This window comes from Sphaerodactylus townsendi, linkage group LG05 (assembly GCF_021028975.2).
Source record: "Sphaerodactylus townsendi isolate TG3544 linkage group LG05, MPM_Stown_v2.3, whole genome shotgun sequence".
NCBI lineage: Eukaryota > Metazoa > Chordata > Lepidosauria > Squamata > Sphaerodactylidae > Sphaerodactylus > Sphaerodactylus townsendi.
The window spans coordinates 138,670,119-138,689,793 of NC_059429.1; the positions used below are offsets into that span (position 1 = coordinate 138,670,119).

At 55.7% G+C, this 19,675-nt stretch overlaps 1 protein-coding gene across 1 annotated transcript; it reads left to right on the top strand.

Annotated features, from left to right (window-relative positions):
- Nucleotides 1–1,940: 1,940 nt before the first annotated feature.
- MMP9 (matrix metallopeptidase 9) lies at nt 1,941–19,530 on the top strand. The gene is given in 13 exon segments (XM_048495789.1): nt 1,941–2,278; nt 5,746–5,984; nt 7,591–7,739; nt 7,897–8,028; nt 8,439–8,614; nt 10,012–10,205; nt 11,948–12,123; nt 12,937–13,092; nt 13,409–13,703; nt 15,173–15,312; nt 17,686–17,836; nt 18,711–18,814; nt 19,010–19,530. Coding segments are annotated over 13 exon segments (2,172 nt in total). The 5' UTR covers nt 1,941–2,128; the 3' UTR covers nt 19,120–19,530.
- The last annotated feature ends 145 nt before the right edge of the window (nt 19,531–19,675 follow it).

Consider the following 19,675-nt stretch of genomic DNA (forward strand, 5'->3'; position numbering starts at 1 on the left):
AAGACCAGGACATTTCTAAGGGACGTATTTTCCCCAGACTTTCCTCATGACAGGGAAGAGGCTCCACCATCCTCATCATCTTGGCTACCAGCAGCAGTGGCGTAGGAGCTTAAGAGCAGGTGCATTCTAATCTGGAGGAACCAGGTTTGATTCCTCGCTCTGCCGCCTGAGCTGTGGAGGCTTATCTGAGGAATTCAGATTAGCCTGTGCACTCCCACACACGCCAGCTGGGTGACCTTGGGCTACTCACAGCTTCTCGGAGCTCTCTCAGCCCCACCTACCTCACAGGGTGTTTGTTGTGATGGGGGAAGGGCAAGGGGATTGTCAGCCCCTTTGAGTCTCCTGCAGGAGAGAAAGGAGGGATATAAATCCAAACTCCTCCTCCTCCTCCTCCTCCTCCTCCTCCTGCTCCTCCTTCTTCTGTACTTGTTCTAGCTCTGTGATGCCCCCTTCGAGATATGGCAACTGGAACCATGCAAAGGATCCCAAACGAGGCGGCGTCGTAGATCTATGTAAGGGCGGCCCAGTGGGGGCCATTGGATTCTCAGCCCCATCCAAATCATCCCCGGCACGGAGTCTCCCTTTCCACCACATTGTCTGAATCTCTTGAGCAATCTGCTCTTCAGATTATTTTTGCTCACCTTATTTTCAACTTTTGTGGGGTTTTGCCAAGATCCGTCTGCTTCCAGTGGGACAGACCTTCCACTTTTGAAAGGGAGGGGGTGCTGGGGGTGCTGGTTTGCCTTTTGTGGCTTTCTTGATTCGAGTGGATAAGCATGCAGGCACCCTTCTAGGTGCCTCTCCTGACTTGAGCTGTGCATTCTACCTGGGCATCCATTAGCGTATTTTTTAGATAGTTCCTGGATAGTGTTGGCTGTTCTGTAACTTTGTCCCTGACGAAGGCCTCCATTTAAACAAAATTTGCTCTTCTGAAATTAAAAGTGATTGTTTTGGGGGAAACTTTCCATTCCACGAATGCTGACCTAGCAGGTGCGACCACATCTGCATTTCCTAGGGGATCAGGAGCCCAGCTCAGAGACACATCCCCGGTCCCTGCTGATCTAGTGAGCTCCGTGCCCAGTTGCTCCATTCCACAGTCAGTCCTTGACGATTTCTTACAGCCTCACGGCTACAGCAGAAGACGTCTTCTTAATGGCCAAGAGCTGCAGAGTGTCAATTTGATCCTGGAAAAGAGGAGGCCTTGGGGACACCTTGAGCCCACCTGGGAAATGGGCCCAGGAAGGAGGCTCTTTGTTGACAGCTTAGCACAGAAGTTTAAAAGAAAGATGATACTCCAGGGGTGAATTGGGGTGAAGGAGGAAACTGCTCGCCCCTTTTCCTGCAGATGCCCATGACCCAGGCGCACACACAGTCACACAAACACAGTCACACACACACACACACACACACACACACACACACACATTCTGCACTGGCTTGTCCTTGCTGGATTTCACACATCCTGTGGGTTAGTAAACCGAGCATTGAGACAGCCGCAGGAAGTGGCAAACCCCCAACAGCCTGGCTCTGCATTTCCTTCTCCTTCTGGAGAGATGAGTGGCTCCTGTGGGGGGGAATGGGAAAGGTTCATTGAGGGCAGACCCCCTCCCCCCCCTGTGCCCTGTGAGCGAGCAGACCAGGTGAGCCCGCTTGGCTCCTGTGTGAGACGGGATGCTGGACTAGATGGACCCACCCTGGTCTGACCCAGCACTGACCTCTGATGCTCTTCGGAAAGACCATGAAGATGCAGAGGCTAAGAGAAGTGTCCAGAGAGAGTCAGTGGGCTCTCACTCAGGGGTGAAGGAGGGGATGCTTCTCCCCCCTTTCCTGAAAAGGGGCGCCAGGCAGACAGACACCCTCACGCTCCCCTGTCCTGGCAGGATTTCACACTTCCTGTGGGTTAGTAAACAAAGTGTTGAGACAGCCGCAGGAAGTGGCAAAGCCCCGCAATCCCGGTTCAGCAATTCCCCCTCCCTGGAGAGAAGAGAGTGACTCGTGGGGCGGAGGGTGACTCAAGCCCTCTGCAGAGGATAAATGGGCCGGGCTGGGCTGGGCGTCGCACACAGCTCCCGCGAAGCCACTCGCTCCAGACCCAGAGGACTGCACTGTTGCCGCCCCACGACCAGACATGGGGCTCACCTGCCCGGCGGCTTTCCTCCTGGCAGTCTTGTCCTTAGGCTGTCCCACTTGGGCCGTCCCGGTCCAGTCTCAGGAGCCGGTGGTCATCACCTTCCCCGGGGACCTGGTCAGTGGGATGACAGACATGGAGCTGGCAAACGTAAGTACTCGTGTGGGCTTTCTTGCTGCCGAGCCCCAAAGCCCCTCGGATTGCAGAGGGGGCCCTAGAGCAGTGATGGCGAGCCTTTTCGAGACCGAGGGCCCAAATTGCAACCCAACACCCACGTATTTATCTCAAAGTGCCAACCCGGCCATTTAACCTGAATACTGAGGTTTTAGTTTAGAAAAAACGGTGGGCTCCGAGGTGCGCGTTACTCGGGAGTAAGCTTGGTGGTAGTCGGTGGCTTTGCTTTGAAGCAACCGTGCAACTCTTCCAATGGGTGAATCACAACCCTAGCAGGGTTTTCTCAGAAGCAAGCCCCATTGCCAGCAACCGAGCTTACTCCCAGGTAAAGGATCACACTTTAGTTCTTCGCATGAAAATCAGTGGGGTTTAATAGCACTTAACAGGGTTACCTACACTGCTTCCCCAAAACTAGGTCTTAGGTTTAATGCTAATAATCGAGCCCAGCAGCCCAGGCCAGCCTAGATGTGGGGGGGGGGGGGCACTCGTTTGCGCGTGCCCATGTAACCTCAGCTTGTGGGTTCTGTGGGGCAGTACTTGGAAGGAGTTGCAAAGAACCAAATTTAAACAAAACAGTTTACTTTACTTAACAAATAACACTTTTAAAACATTTAACATTTACACTTTGCAGTCCTGTTAAGTTTGCATTTTCAAGTCCTTATTTACAGTCTACTGATATTGCCAAGTCCAATTCTTCTTTGCTGGTGGTTGGTTTTGAAGACTTCTGAGGCTTGGTGAATGGGCTTCAAGATGATGAAGATTCCCAGAAAACTCTCACCATTTACATACACAAAAACCCTGAAACAATAAATTCTAACATTTACAATATAGCAAAAAAATAAACTCCCTTCCCACTAGTTCCCCACAACATTGCAGTTACCTTAAACAAGGTGTTAAGGGCTTAATAAAATCAATCAAGGTCCCAGCCTGGTAGTCTCGCTTCCTCCAACCTCATGAGTTCTGCAGCATTCTACTTCATTTCAGACTCCACCCCTTTCTGGGTCATCCCATTCTGACACAGGGGTTACACCCACAGAGAGGGCTCTGAGTGCCACCTCTGGCACCCGTGCCGTAGGTTCGCCACCACTGCCCTAGAGGAATGGAGCCCTTCCCAAGTCCCAAAGCCCAGCGGCTTTCCAGTTAGGTCTCCCTTCACGTTGCCCTCGGTCAGGTGAGCTGAGCAGGTGGAAGTGGGGCTCCAGTTCTTTGTAAACAAGACGGATCGGTGTGTGTGTGTGTGTGTGTGTGTGTGTGTGTGTGTGTGTAGCTGTGTGTGTGTGTGGCTGTACGTGAGTGGTGGGGAGTGCTGTCAAGTTAGAGCTGAGTTGTGGGAGACCCCGGGGGGATTTTCAAGGCAAGGGACATTCAGAGACGGTTTCTGATTGGCCCAAGATCTGACAAGGTCAGACTAATCTGAGCCGTCCAGGTCGGGGCAGCGCATGGGTCTGTTTCTTGCTGTTGAGTCACACCTGACGTGTGTGTGTGTGTCTCTCTGTGTGTGTGTAACGTGTTATCAAGTCGCAGCTGACCTGTGGTGACCCCAAAGGTTTTCAAGACAGAGGTAGTTTGCCATTGCCGGCCTCTGCATTGTGACCTGGACTTCCTTGGTGGCCTCCCACCCAGTTACTAATCAGGGCCAACCCTGCTCAAGGTCATCAGGCTAACCGGGGCCACCCAGGCCAGGGCTTAGTAGCCCCCGAATGGATCACTGGTGGTGGGGTGGAGCGTGTGTTTGGTGGCCCCACAAACAGACAGGCAGGACAAGGAGCAGCTCTGAGTCCCAGCTCTGCCTTTGGCAGGTTTCTCTGCAGTCTCTTGAGACTCACACCTGAGTCGTTCAGACTTCAATTTGAACTCCTGATTGAAGAAGAGGAAGAAGAGCTTGGATATATACCCCCCCCCTTTCTCTCCTGTATGGAGTCTCAAAGGGGCTTACAATCTCCTTTCCCTCCCTCCCCCCCCAAAAAAAACACCCTGTGAGGTGGGTGGGGCTGAGAGAGATCCAAAGAACTGTGACTAGCCCAAGGTCCCCCAGCTGGCATGTGCTGGAGTGCACAAGCTAATCTGGTTCAACAGAGTAGCCTCCCCAGCTCAAGTGGCAGAGCGGGGAATCAAACCCAATTCTCCAGATTAGAGTGCACCTGCTCTTAACCACTACATCCCACTGGCTCTCTTGACACAGGTGTTATTGAATATTGATGTAGACCAGGTGCTGGGTTCTGGTCAGGTGCCGACGATGCGCAAAGCAGGCATCAGCTGCCTCAGGAAATAGCGCAACAGGATTAAAATGTGAGCTGAACCCCTATCAGTGGCGTAGGAGGTTAAGAGCTCGTGTATCTAATCTGGAGGAACCGTGTTTGATTCCCCGCTCTGCCGCCTGAGCTGTGGAGGCTTATCTGGGGAATTCAGATTAGCCTGTGCACTCCCACACATGCCAGCTGGGTGATCTTGGGCTAGTCACAGTTCTTCGGAGCTCCCTCAGCCCCACCTACCTCACAGGGTGTTTGTTGTGAGGGGGTAAGGGCAAGGAGATTGTCAGCCCCTTTGAGTCTCCTGCAGGAGAGAAAGGGGGGATATAAATCCAAACTCCTCCTCCTCCTCCTCCTCCTCCTCCTTCTTCTTCTATCCGAGCTCTCCTGGTGGAGGCCAGGTTTGGGAGGGTCTCCTTTAGAGGGTCTCCACTGCAGGAGGGGCTGCATCTTACGATGGTCCACACACACGTTTGCTCAGCTAGAGCATTTGCCTAGTGAGGCTACTGATTAACCATTGGAATTTTGGTTGGATGTGCAGATTTTTAAAAAGATGTTACTTGACCGTAGCCTAAGGACCTGCCCTGTGCCGCTGAAGTTAAGTGCTGCCAATCATTTTGGGGCTGGCTTTGCCTTCTTGGTGGCCATTCGGACTGAATGGCCACCAAGAAGGCAGAGGCAGCCACAAAATGATCTGGGGGCAGCTGTTTTGTAGCGCTGCCCCCACCACGCCGTGCTGGAGTTCCAGACTCGCACCCAGGCTCAGAAAGGTCGGGGACAGCTGGGTTGCGCAAAGAGAAGAGACCTGTTTGGAGCAGCGGCTGCTCTCGCAGTGCCGGCAATGCTTTTCTGACTTAAGGGAAGAAATCCAGAGTGCCAGTTGGCTCCAACTTGAATCGAATGGATGTTGACGATAAATTGTAGTCCAGCAGCCCCCCACCCCCCACCCCGTAGCCTCCTGTGGAAATCCTTGGCTTTCAGGACCTGGAGCAGCCGTGCCTTTGGAGATTGAAATGCCTCCCCACTGTGGAAGAAGGGCACCAACCCGCAGCTTCCGTTCGCATTTCATGGCCTTTGAGAATATGTCCCCTCTGTTTCCCATGCACTGTGTGTGTGTGTGTGTGTGTGTGTGTCTGTCTCTCTCTCTCTGCCCACATTGCCTGACGCCCACGTCCTTCCTCTTGTCCTCCCCAGACCTACCTCCAGCGTTTTGGATACCTCCAAGAGCCCGGGATCGTGGGAGGTGCCAGTCAGGTGACCCTGGACTCCGCTCTCAAGAAGATGCAGCAGCACCTGGGCTTGAAAGAGACGGGGCAGCTGGACCCCCAAACGCTGGACGCCATGCGAGCCCCTCGTTGCGGAGTGCCGGACGTCGGCAGCTTCCAGACTTTCCAGGGAGACCTCAAGTGGGACCACAATGACATCACCTACCAGTGAGTCCACGCACCCCCCCCCCCCGCCCCAGAATCTTCCAGCGCAAACTGTGGGGGGGCACTTTGGTCACTTCTGGCTTATTTATTTTATTGAAAACATTTACCGTGTTTCCCCGAAAATAAGAAAGTGTCTTATATTAATTTTTGCTCCCCAAGATGCGCTATGTCTTATTTTCAGGGGATATCTTATTTTTCTGTGTTCTGTCCGTCGGGCATGCTTCCAAACAAAAACTTTGCTACGTCTTACTTTCGGGGGATGCCTTATATTTCGCACGTCAGCAAAACCTCTACTACGTCTTATTTTTAGGGGATGTCTTATATTCGGGGAAACAGGGTATTAACTTTCAGCTCAAGGCATCTTAAAATATACATAAAATTGCTTTCATAAAAATACATAAAGCCACATTTAAAATCACCATTCAGGACAATGCAGTCCGGCATAAACTGTCTTCAAATTGAAAGAGGGGGGGCTGGCACGCCTCCCTGGGGAGGGTAAAGCATGATTGGGGCGGTTCACAGTGCTCATAACCTGATGGTGGCAGAGAGTGAGGAGCGTGGGGATTCACCAGGTCAATGGGATGAAAGGTCAGGAAAGACATTATTGGGCAGGTGGAGGATGGTGGCAGATGGCAGGTGTGGGCTCAAGCCAAGCCTGGATCCAGACCAGAGTCCATCTATCCCAGCTCTGACCCTACTCGCAGTGGCCCATGGAGTGCAGCCCCAGGGCTCACAGGCAGGAGGAGAGGTGAAAGCAGGGCCTTAAGAACATAAGAAGAACATAAGAACAAGCCAGCTGGATCAGACCAGAGTCCATCTAGTCCAGCTCTCTGCTACTCGCAGTGGCCCACCAGGTGCCTTGGGGAGCTCACAGGCAGGAGGTGAAAGCAATGGCCTTCTGCTGCTGCTGCTCCCGAGCACCTGGTCTGCTAAGGCATTTGCAATCTCAGATCAAGGAGGATCGGGATTGGGAGCCTGAGGTCTCGACTTCTCCTCCATGTCTGGCTGAGCCCCTTGTAAAGCTCTCCAGTTGAGTGTCCATCGCAGCCTTCTTTCAACCCAGCATATTCCAAACACCAATCACACGTTGCGTGAAGAAGTGTTTCCTTTTATTAGTCCTAATTCTTCCCCCCAGCATTTTCAATGGCTGTCCCCTGGTTCTAGTATTGTGAGAAAGAGAGAAAAAATTCTCTCTGTCAACATTTTCTACCCCAGGCATAATTTTATAGACTTCAATCATATCCCCCCTCAGACGTCTCCTCTCCAAACTAAAGAGTCCCAAACGCTGCAGCCTCTCCTCATAAGGAAGGTGCTCCAACTGCTTCTAAATCAACCATCCCTTGCTGCCCTTCTCTGCATTTTTTTCTATCTCTTCGGAGCATATCCTCAGGGAGGATAATGTCCCATCCCTCCTCTCCTAGCGTCAGGTAGGAGTGAGGCCTTTGGCCTGGAGCTCTGTGGGCTACCCCGCACCTGCCCTCTGCACAGCGGAGTGAGCTGCACCAGAGACCAATCGAGGACTACTGCACCAAATGCCAGGCAGCCAGTGCCCCCCTCCGCTTGGCCCACCCTCTTGGCCTGGTTCCTGATCTTGGCCTCCCCTCCCCAGAGTGCAGAATTACTCCCCCGACCTGGACCCCTCCATCATCGACGATGCCTTTCAAAGAGCCTTCAAGGTGTGGAGCGACGTCACGCCCCTCACGTTCACTCGCAAGGACAGTGGGAAGGTGGACATCGAGATCTGGTTCGGAACGGAAGGTCAGTCAGGGCTTTTGCCGCCCCCTCCCCCAAGTGGACAGGGTGGGTCTCTGGGTCAGGGGACTGGAGAGAGACGGCATCCATGGGACTGCAAAGGCAGAAGTGCCCGGGAGTCTCGAACACAGAGCCTGACCACCTTGCTGGTTTGTGTCCCCAGAACATGGCGACGGCTACCCCTTTGATGGCAAGGACGGGCTCCTGGCCCACGCCTTCCCTCCCGGCAAAGACCGGTTCAGCGGAGATGCCCACTTTGACGACGACGAATTCTGGACTCTGGGCACAGGGAAGGGTGAGTCGGTCTCTTCTTCCAGGGTGGGACTCAAGCCCCGGCTTCAGGGGGGGCAGCCTCCACGTCACCCTGAGCCCTCCGGGCAGCAGGGATCCCCTCCCCTGGAGAAAGCGGTACTTTTAGGATAAAGACTCTGTGGCCCCACATACCCTGCTGAGGCCCCTCCCCCCTCCCTGCCCCAGGCTCCCCCCCCCCAATCGCCAGGTACTTCCCAGCCCTCCCTGGCTCTCTTTTGAGACCGTCCCATGGGAGAGGGAGCAAGCCCAATTGCTCCAGTTGAGTCGCTTGGCCACGGCCAGATGGATACAGCCCAGTTCCTCCTTTCTTAGAGTATGCCCTGCCTGCTTTCTGCCCTCCTCCGTCCAGCCCTCAGTAATCCCCGTGTCACAGAAAGTTCTCTCCCCGGGCAGTGGTGAAGACCTTCTATGGGAATGCCAACGGGGCTCTCTGCCACTTCCCCTACGTCTTTGAGGGAAAGTCCTACTCCACCTGCACCACGGAGGGGCGTTCGGATGGCTTGCCCTGGTGTTCCACCACGGCCAACTTCGACAAGGATAAGCTCTACGGCTTCTGCCCCAGCGAACGTGAGTAAGAGCAGACTGTGGCCGGTGGGGGGGGGGGGGCAGAGAGATGCAGGAAGGGCTGGAATGTGGGCCCTGAAGCTCCTCCCACCATGCGCCCGAGGGCTCCCATTTCTGGGGTGTGGGGCTGGATGCTCCCGCCTACCCCTACCAGGGCCCTGTGGGGTGTCAGAGGTGACCAGCATTTCCCCTTCCCTCAAGGGGCAGAGGTGGGGAGGCTTTTGCCTTTGGTCCGGTTCCAGTGGCGTCCTAGATGGGGGTCCCTCTCTGAGCAGGGGCAGAGCAGGGTCCAGACCTTCACTCAGGGCATTTGCAAGCTTTGGAGCATCTCGCTGGGGGGTGGGCATGAAAGCAAAGTGCAACATCTCTCTATGGAGGATCGGGTCCCTGGAGCGGCGCTCTCCCACCTCTGTGCTCTTCGAAGGCCCCCTCACTGTTTTCTGTGTTTGGCAAAAACGGATCCTTCCTCTGGAAGGTTCCTCTGCTGTCAGGACTTCTTGACTAGGGCTCTCGCAGCCCGTGGGTCAGAGCCACTACAAGGCAGCCAGACCCCGTGTGGCCAAGTGGCGAGCCAGGCGTGGGTCTGCGTGAACAGGCACTGCTGTTTCTGCAGAGGTTCCTGCTGGGGCCGGGGGGTGTCTTCCCACCCTGGGAGCTGCACTTCGAGCCCAGGGGCATAACGAGGCAAACTGGAGCCCTGGGCAAAACCTGAGTTGGATGCCCCGCCCCCCATGGGTGGCCACTCTACCACGACCAAATTTATTTTGTACCAGGACATTGGTGCCTGAAGGGGGTGCATTTTTAGACATATCAGCACCAAAATTTCAGCGTATCATTAGGAGACTGTCCTTATGCTACCCCCCTGGTTTGGTGAGGTTTGGTTCAAGGAGTCCAAAGTTTTGGACTCCCAAAGGCAGTGTTCTTATCCCCATTGTTTCCCAATGGGAGCTAATACTTTTAGAGATATGTGAATGGGTCCTACTGTGAGACTGCCCTAATGATACCCCCCAGGTTTGGTGCAGTTTGGTTTAGGGGGGCCAAAGTTATGGACCCTCAAAACTGTAGCCCCATCTCCCATTAAGCTCCCATTGAGCAAACTAATGAGGGATGGGAATTCCCCCCTTTGGGGAGTCCCATAACTTAACTCCCTGGCACCAAATCAAACAAACTCAGTAGTATAAAGGACAGCCCCTGATGATACAGCTGTAATTTTGGTGCTGCTAGCCTAAAACTGGCAGGCCCTGGAAGGAACCAACATGGAAACCCACTAAAATACCCAAAAACGAACCCAGCATTTTGATCCCCCCCACAAGGTGGTGCCCTGGGCAGCTGCCCACCTTGCCCAATGGGCATTACGCCCCTGTTCGAGCCGGTCTGACCCGAGGCTCTTCCCCTTCCCCGCCTGCACAGTTCGTATGACGGGAACAGCGACGGAGAGAAGTGTGTCTTTCCCTTCATCTTTGACGGCAAATCCCTAATGGCTATAAGCTGCACCACGGAAGAAGCTGATGCGCACTGAGATGCTGGATTATCACAGGTCTTTGCAACCACTGACAACTTTGATCACGACAAGAAATATGGCTTCTGCCCCACCCGGGAGGTGGCTAGCTGGGATAAAAAGCCTCCTGCTGCCAGCAAGAGTGCCTATGTGTTCAATGGTGTGTGTGTGTGTGTGTGTGTGGGGAGGCTTGGGTGAAGGGTACAAATTCACTTGCCACCTGGTTTTCTTCCTTCCTTTCTGATGGAGCTTGTCCATGCACTGCTGGGTGGTGAAGCTAAGCCCGGGATTAAACTGTCGTGGCCCAGGCCTGCAGAGACGCCCGCTGCCCAGTGGGTCAGCCTGGCCCTGCACCCTGTGCAATTGCATGAGTGCCTACGTGGCCACCATGTGCCTCGGCTATAGGAGAGTGACAGAACTGTTGGTACTCAGGATGTTAATAGGAATTCTGGGCTTGTATGGCGTGTTCTGGTAGAGATTTCCTGACAGATTCCGCCTGCATCTGTGTCTGGCATCTTCAGAGTATATATAGCTGTGGAATGACCAGGGCGGGAGAAAGAACCATTTGCCTGTTCATTGCACCATTTACCTTTGTTAACCAATGCAAATGGCTCTTTCTCCCACCCTGGACATTCCACAGCTATATATACTCTGAAGATGCCAGACACAGATGCAGGCGAAACGTCAGGAGAAAATGCTACCAGAACACGGCCATACAGCCCGGAAGCCCCACAACACCCCAGTGGTTCTGGCTGTGAAAGCCTTCGACAAAATATTGTCAGTAGATGGCATAGAACAGTGGTGGCGAACCTGTGGCACTCCAGATGTTATGGACTACAATTCCCATCAGCCCCTGCCAGTTGGCCATGCTGGCAGGGGCTGATGGGAATTGTAGTCCACAACATCTGGAGTGCCCAAGGTTCGCCACCACGGGCATAGAATCATAGAGTTGGAAGAGACCCCACGAGCCATCCAGTCGGTGGTGGGATCCAAAAATTTTAATAACAGCTTCCGATGGGGGTGGGATTCAAACAGTGGCGCCGCCGCACACACACCCCTCCAGTCCCTATTGGGCAGGGAGGTTGCTTTAGTAACCCCTTCTCGGCACTCAGAAAAAATTAGTAACCACTTCTAGAGAAGTGGTGAGAACTGGTTGGATCCCACCTCTGCATCCAGTCCAACCCCCTGCCACGCAGGAACACACCATCAAAGCACTCCTGACAGGTGGCCACCCAGCCTCTCTTTCAAAACCTCCAAAGAAGGAGACCCCACCACGCTCTGAGGGAGTGAATCAGTGGTGGGATCCAAAAATTTTAGTAACAGGTTCCCATAGTGGTGGGATTGGCGTAGCGCCAATGGGGCTGGGCGGGGCACGACGGGGGTGTGGCCGGGCATTCCAGGGGCGTGGCATTCCTGGGCGGGGCTGTGGCAAGGACGCAGCCGCCCAAGCTGCTTCTGAAGTCCTTGGATCGGGAAACGGTCACGGCGGCGGCGCAGGCGCTGCCACACACACGCCGGTGCACCTCCTGCTAGACTGCTTCCAGTTCTGCGCGCTACTGCTGAGAGGAGGGGCGTAACGAAGGCCAAAATCACGTGGCAAAATCACCCATTAGTAACCCCCTCTCGGCACACACAAATAATTAGTAACCTGTGAGAACCGACTGGATCCCACCTCTGCGGTGAATGTCTTGCCATCATTTGCCTGGCTCCCTGATAGGGCCGGCATGCCTCCTTGACCAGAACTGCTGTGCAAAAAGCGCACGCACGCACGCACGCACGCACGCACACCCACCCTGGCGCAGGCTCTCCACTGTCTTGTACTCATTGTCCCCTCCTCTGCAGACTCTGCTGTCATTGGCGGGAACTCCCCTGGCGAGACGTGCGTCTTCCCTTTCACCTTCCTGGGCCAGATGTACAGTGCCTGCACTTCCGAGGGGCGTGGCGACGGGAAGCTCTGGTGTGCCACGACAGGCAACTATGACACGGACAAGAAGTGGGGCTTCTGCCCTGATAAAGGTCGGTACCTCCCGTGTCTCCTGCCCTCGACCTGGGCTCAGGGGGTCTCTGCTTCCCCAACTGGACTGTGCAGCTCTGTCTTAGAATCACTGGGGCTGCCAGCCACGCTTGGGGCCACTGCAGGGACAGTGGGCAACAGTGTCCCAGCTCCAGCAGTGACCTGGTGGGGGGAGTGTGGATGGCTCAGGGCTGGCACCCCTCCCACTGAAAGTGGAACAGCCTGGCAGTGGCTGTGGATCCCAGGGAAGGCAGGGGGTCGTGGGCAGTGGTGGGATTCAAATAATTTAACAAGCAGCAGTGGCGTAGGAGGTTAAGAGCTCGCGTATCTAATCTGGAGGAACCGGGTTTGATTCCCAGCTCTGCCGCTTGAGCTGTGGAGGCTTCTCTGGGGAATTCAGATTAGCCTGTACACTCCCACACACGCCAGCTGGGTGACCTTGGGCTAGTCACAGCTTCTCAGAGCTCTCCCAGCCCCACCCACCTCACAGGGTGTTTGTTGTGAGGGAGCAAGGGCAAGGAGATTGTTAGCCCCTCTGAGTCTCCTACAGGAGAGAAAGGGGGGATATAAATCCAAACTCTTCTTTACAAGCGCCATTTTAACAACCGGTTCTGCCAAAGTGGTGCGAACCTGCTGAGTACCACCACTGGTCGTGGGGTGTGCAGAGAGGCGTTAGCTGCATCCTGCGGGGCTCAACAGACCCTTGCCGCCCATGGGGAGGGGTCCAGAGGGGTTCGGGGAGGGGTCCAAGAAAGCTGCCTGGTTTGCAGGGGGTGGGGCTCTGCCTCCTCCTCCAGCTGCTCTGTGCCTTCCAGGGTACAGCCTGTTCCTGGTGGCAGCGCACGAGTTTGGCCACTCGCTGGGACTGGAGCACTCCAGCGTGCAGGAAGCGCTGATGTACCCCATGTACAGCTACATCGCGGACTTCCACCTGCACGCAGATGACGTGGCCGGCATCCAGTTCCTCTACGGTGAGTGGAAAGACGGGGCGGGGGTGGGGTGTTCTGCCGCCCAGACGCCCTCCCAACTTTTCAGTAGGAATCTTCACTTGGTTGGAAGCTGCTTCAGGAACCAAGTCCTGGTTGGCCACAGGAAGGGTGAAGATATCTAAACCAAACAAGGGGAAGAAGGAAAAATATTGTTTTCTTGAGGTTCTCTTAGCTCCTCAGAGTACCTGCCAGGCCCTCAGTAAGCTGGCCGACCGCCTGGCTTCAGGACTCTTGTGCTACGCCAGATGGGCACAGCTCCTGTGCCCTACTGCTCACACCCCACCCTCTGCACCCTCAGGTTCTGGAACTGGGCCCAGCCCCCCGACTCAAAGGCCCGACGTCCCCAGCCCCCCGACTCAAAGGCCTGACGTCCCCAGCCCCCCGACTCAAAGGCCTGATGTCCCCAGCCCCCCGACTCAAAGACCTGATGTCTCCACTCAAGCCACCACGGAGTCTGATGACTCGTCCACCTCTGGCGAGGATGGCTCTGTGACCACCTCCACCCCAGTGGTACCCACAAGCGATGCCTGCAAAGTCCAGGGATTTGATGCCCTGGCACAGATCAAGAAGGAGCTCCACCTCTTCAAGAATGGGTGAGTCGCTGTGCGTATCTGGGGGGCAGACAGATTTGGAGGCTTCCACTTCCAGGTGGCATCTGGAGATCTTCTAGGATGGCATCTGGTCTGCAGGTGATAGAGATCAGACATCTGGGAGGAAACGGCTGCCTTGGAGGGTGGACTCATAGAATCATAGAGTTGGAAGAGACCCCAAGAAGGGCCATCAGGTCCAAACCCTGACACACAATCAAAGCACTCCTGACAGATGGCCACCCAGCCTCTCTTTAAGAACCTCCACCACACTCCGAGGTGGTGCATTCCACTGTCGAACAGCCCTGACGGTCAGGAGGTTCTTCCTGATGTTTAGGTGGAATCTCTTTTCCTGCACCTTGAACCCGTGACTCCTGGTCCTAGTCTCTGGAGCCGCAGTAAACAAGCTTGCTCCCTCACCAACATGGCATCCCTTCCAATATCTAAACATGGTTTTCATGTCACCTCTTAACCTTCTCTTCTCCAGACTAAACATCCCCAGCTCCCTAAGTCTCTCCTCGTAGGGCAGTGATGGCGAACCTTTTTGAAACCGAGTGCACAAATTGCAACCCAAAACCCACTTCTTTATCGCAAATTGCCAACACGGCAATTTAACCTGAATGCTGAGGTTTTTGTTTAGAAAAAAACGGTTGGCTCCAAGGAGTGCGTTGCTCGGGAGTAAGCTTGGTGGTAGTCGGTGGCTTGGCTTTGAAGCAACCGTGCAACTCTTCCAACGGGTCAATCACGACCCTAGGAGGATTTACTCAGAAGCAAACCCCATTGCCAGCAACCAAGCTTACTCCCAGGTAAAGGATCGTGCTTTAGTTCTTCGCATGAAAATCAGTGGGGTTTAACAGCGCTTAACAGGGTTACCTACACTGCTTCCCCAAAACTAGGTCTTAGGTTTAAAGCTAATAATTGATCCCAGTGGCCTAGATGTGGGGGTGGGGGCACTGTGTTTGCGCGTGCCCACAGAGAGGGCTCTGAGTGCCACCTCTGGCACCCGTGCCATAGGTTCGCCACCACTGTCGCAGGGCATGGACTCCACACCTTTGACCATGTTGGTTGCCCTCCTCTGGCCACGTTCCAGCTTGTCAATATCCTTCTTGCATTGCAGCGCTCAGAACTGCACACAATAGTGTTATGATATCCTGTTGAGGCGGTCCTTTCCCCTGCCAGCCCCTCCCCTTCCAGATATCCAGGAATTTCCCCACCCAGAGCCCTCTGCTGCCACCCTGGGCAGGTCTTGGTGACCGCGTGTGGGGAGGCGGGAGGCTGCGTGTGCGTGAGCCTCTGCCCTGACTTTGTCCGGAGAAGGGCAGCAGGTACACAAATGGCTCAAATCAATCCATAAACAGATAAAACGGATGCATCGCTCGGGAAGTGGCCCTCCCGCCCTCCCCCGCCCACCCCGCAGCTTCAGCCTCTCCAGCTCATGAGCACTTTGCCCCCGCCCCCTGCCGCCCCATTTCCAGGCAATACTGGAAGAAGCTGGTGGCCGAGAAGGGGCTGATCAAAGGGCCGCTGCGGATCCAGGACACCTGGCCAGGACTCCCGGACGTGATCGATGCGGCCTTCCAAGACAAGCAGACCAAGAAGCTGTTCTTCTTCTCCGGTGCGTGGCCCTTGCAGGGATCCCCCCCCTCCCGCCTCCCTCTCCTTGGGTTCTGTCCAAAAGACGTCAGTCAGAATCCTGTGGCCTGGTTGGTTGCCAACCTCCAGCTGAGACCAAGGCCACTATTATTTATTTAAGCCCATTGAGATGCAGTCTTCTGAGCTGCCGTTTCGCCCTCCAGCAGTGGCGTAGGAGGCTAAGAGCTCGTGTATCTAATCTGGAGGAACCGGGTTTGATTCCCAGCTCTGCCGCCTGAGCTGTGGAGGCTTATCTGGGGAATTCGGATTAGCCTGTGCACTCCCACACACGCCAGCTGGGTGACCTTGGGCTAGTCACAGCTTCTCGGAGCTCTCTCAGCCCCACCTACCTCCCAGGGTGTTTGTTGTGAGGGGGGAAGGGCAAGGAGATTGTCAGCCCCTTTGAGTCTCCTGCAGGAGAGAAAGGGGGATATAAATCCAAACTCCTCCTCCTCCCTCCCTCCCTTCTCTCTTCTCCTCCTCTCTCCTCCTCTCTCCTCCCTTCTCTTCTTCTTCCTCCTCCTCCTCCTCCTTCTTCTTCTTCCTTGTTCTTCCTTGTTCTTCTTCTTCTTCTTCTTCTTCTTCTTCTTCTTCTTCTTCTTCTTCTTCTTCCTTCTTCTTCTTCTTCTTCTTCTTCTTCTTCTTCTTCTTCTTCTTCTTCTTCTTCTTCTTCTTCTTCTTCTTCTTCTTCTTCTTCTTCTTCTTCTTCTTCTTCTTCTTCTTCTTCCTCCTCCTCCTCCTCCTCCTCCTCCTCCTCCTCCTTGCCCCCCAAGCTAGGAGGTAACTCATGGAAGATTCAGCCTCCCCCACCCTTGCTTCCTCCCCTCTGCTACCAGTTCTTTGCAGGGCAGGTGGGGGGGGGGGTTCCGGGTTGCAGAGGGGGAGGGAGATTGGGGAAGGGAAGAGGGTGGTGGGTGAGCAGAGACAGCGGCAGAGACACGGGGCCATCCCAGCTCCTCACTGAGACGGGCGTGGGGACCCTCCACAGTGGCAGCACAGGCCGAGGACTGCCAAGGGGGACTTGGCCCTCAGAGGTCACCAGATAGCCCATCTATGCTCTGGCTGCCAATCTCCAGAATTATAGCTGATGCCCAGAGGTCAGAGGTCAGCTCTTCTGGGAGAAGCGGATGCTTCGGAGGATGGGGGCTGTGGCATGATGCCCCTTCCCCACGGTCCCTCCCTGGGTGGGTGTGGGGAGAACACACTGATTTCTTGCAGGCTGCAAAATGCCACACTCAAGACGTGGCTTGGAAGGGACATGCAAAGCCCCCCCCCCCGCAGCAGAAACCCCCCACCACCTGAGGTTACCAATTACAGCTGTTCTGTGAATGACAGAGATAGGTTCTCCTCAGTGGTGGGATCCAAAAATGTTAGTAACAGGTTCCCATGGTGGTGGGATTCAAACAGTGGCGTAGCGCCAGTGGGGCTGGGCGGGGCACGACGGGGGCGTGGCCGGGCATTCCGGGGCGGGGCATTAATAATTTCTCTGTTACTGTAAAAAACCCTTACTGTAAAAAAAAGTTCCTAATTTCCAGCTGGTATCTTTCTGTCCATAATTTAAACTCATTCTAGCAAGTCCTATCGTCTCCTGCCAACAGAAACTACGACTTCTCTTCCAACTGACTGCCTGTCTAATACTTAATACTTTCAAATACTTAATTTTGTTTCTAGAAATCAAAAGGAGGAGACTTTCCTTAAACAAGGAACTTGACCATATTTCTAAAACATGTTTTTAAAACAGCCCAACAGGGAGAATGATCCCGTTTTCTACCTTCTCTAACCAGCCACCTAGGAAACAACAGGACTTGATGATTTTGGGACCTAATGGAATTTCTAACGGAAAAGCAGACCCAACTAGTAACCCCCTCTCGGCACACACAAATAATTAGTAACCCACTCTTGGGAACTGGTGAGAACCTGCTGGATCCCACCTCTGGTTCTGGAGAAAAGGGCTGCTTTGGAAGGCAGAATCTCTGACATTGCACTCTGCTGAAGCCTTCCCCCCCCCCCCCATCCAAACCCTGCCCTCCCCAGCCTCTACCCCCCCCAATCTCCAGGAGATTTGGCAACCCAAAGCGCCACAGCTGCCTTCCAGGCGCCCCCCCCTTGGGTTGGCGGGCTCTGGGCTCTTCTGCAGACGGCCTCCAGTTGCCTCAGAGGACCCGACTGCTCTACCCGGAGCCCGGCACGGCCCTTCCTTTTGCCTCGTGTGGCCGTGGCAGCCGGAGCCAGCCGGGCAGCTCTGGGGCCGGAGAGCTCGTCTGCAGGGCCGTGGGAGGGAGCACCACCCCACAAGGGCCCTGCGCAAGCGGGCCAAAGATGAGCTGCTTCAGGTGGGGGTGTCTCTGTCCCACAGGTCAGCGCTTCTGGGTGCACCAGGAGGCGAGAGTGTTGGGCCCACGGAGCATTGAGAAGCTGGGCATCGGCAGCGACGTGCCAAAGATCTTTGGGGCTCTCCCGAGAGGCCGGGGCAAAGTCCTGCTCTTCAGCGGAGACCAGTTCTGGAGGTACTGGGATTCTGGGCTGGGTCAAATCCCCTTCCCAACACCACCACCCCACCCCGAGCACTGCCCGTGCGCTCTCAGCCAAAGCACACTGCAAGCAAAGGGCCGGAGGAAGGCCAGAAGGCACCTGCCAGGCACCCTGGATCTGCCGGCCGGCTGGTTCGAGGGATCCTCCCCCAATGCAGGCCCAGCCCCCCTGCTCTGGAGACGAGCCCTGGCCGGGTGGGGCGGCGCCTGCTTCCCCCAGCCCCTCAGGAAGTGAGTCGGGGGGAAGCCCTCTCCCTGCTCAGCTCCTGGAGGCCAGACCAGGCCTGGCCAAGTGACCCTCTGGCGGTGGCCCCTGGACCTGCTCCCCACCAGGAGGGGGCGGCCATGACTAGCATCTCATCATAGGGAGGAGGGAAACAGCCCCCCCCCCACACTGGCTCCCTTGGGGCCCGAGGAACCCACCCAGTGAATCCTCCTGAGAAGACAAGCAGGCTGCGAAGGTGAGCAGCTCCTCCTGCCTCTGGGTTTGGGGAAGGGCCACACGTGGCCACCTGGCAGAGCCTGGCTCAGCAGGTGGAAGGTCGCCGGTTCAATCCCGTCTCCGCCAGTTCATAGAACCTGGCCGCAGGTGAGGCGACGGACTTTCCACCTGAGACCCGGGAGACCAGCTGCCGGCCTGAGCAGGCAACGCTGGCCCGGATGGACCAAGGAGGGCCCGACTCAGTCCACGGCAGCTTCATGTGAACACTGAACACCCAAAGAAGCAAAGAATGACCCTTTGGGGCCAAGAGACGCCCTGCCCAAGCCCCCCCCCCCCCAACGTCTCCTTGTGCAGGACTGAGGAGCCCCTCCCCCCACCCCTCTTGCTCAGTTCATCTTCCCCCTCCAGGTTGGATGTCAAGGCTGAGCGGGTGGACCGAGGCTACCCCAAGCGCACCGAAGATGTCTTTGGGGGGGTCCCTCCAGACTCACAGAATGTCTTCTTTTACCAAGGTAAGGTGGCCAGGCAGAGGAAGGTGGGGATCCCCCCCCCCGCCCCCGGCCACTCTGTTCTGAGCCCAGCAGCATGTCCTGGCCTGAGGGAGGGAGACACTTGGGCCACTGGCCCCTGACAGGCGCTGGGCGGGGGGGCGGGGGGGGGCGCCTTTCCCACTTTCCTTTGCTAACCGCCCGTCCTCCACCCAACAGGCAAATACTTCTTCTGCCGGGATCCCTTCTGCTGGCAAATGAACCCACAATACCAAGTGGACCAGGTGGGCTACCTGAAATACGATGTCTTGAAATGCCCCTCCCAGTAGGGACAGGGACCTTCCTCAGGGACACCGGGGGATTGCCGCCATCGACTGGAGGCAGCCGTCAGCTGACAACGTGGGAGGCTGGCCCAGGTGGAGGCTGGCATCCTGCCTTGCAGCGGCAGAGTGGGGGGGGCACTCCAGCTCCCGCCCCTCTTTGCCACCCCCCAGGGCTGCCTGCTGCACATCAGACTGGCAAAGGCAGAAAGGAGCCTGCTGGGCCACAATCCTGGTGCAATGAGTGCCGTGCTCTCTGGACTTGGTGGCAGCCGGAGGGATTTCCCAGTGGCCAACAAAGACCCCCCCCCAACACACACACACACAGCACAGCGAGCCTCACCCCCCACCCCACCCCATCTCACGTGGCAGCTTTTGTGTCTTGCTCGTTTGAAATAAAGAGATTCCTGCCCACTTTGAGCACAGTCTGTTCTGGGAAGCGGAGGTGGGGTTGCAGGGGCGAGGGGGCTCCCTCAGTGGTGGGATCCAAAAATTTTAGTAACAGGTTCCCTCGCCAGCCCCCCCTCAGCAAAGGGGGCAGAGGCGTACCTGGGCAAACCTGAGC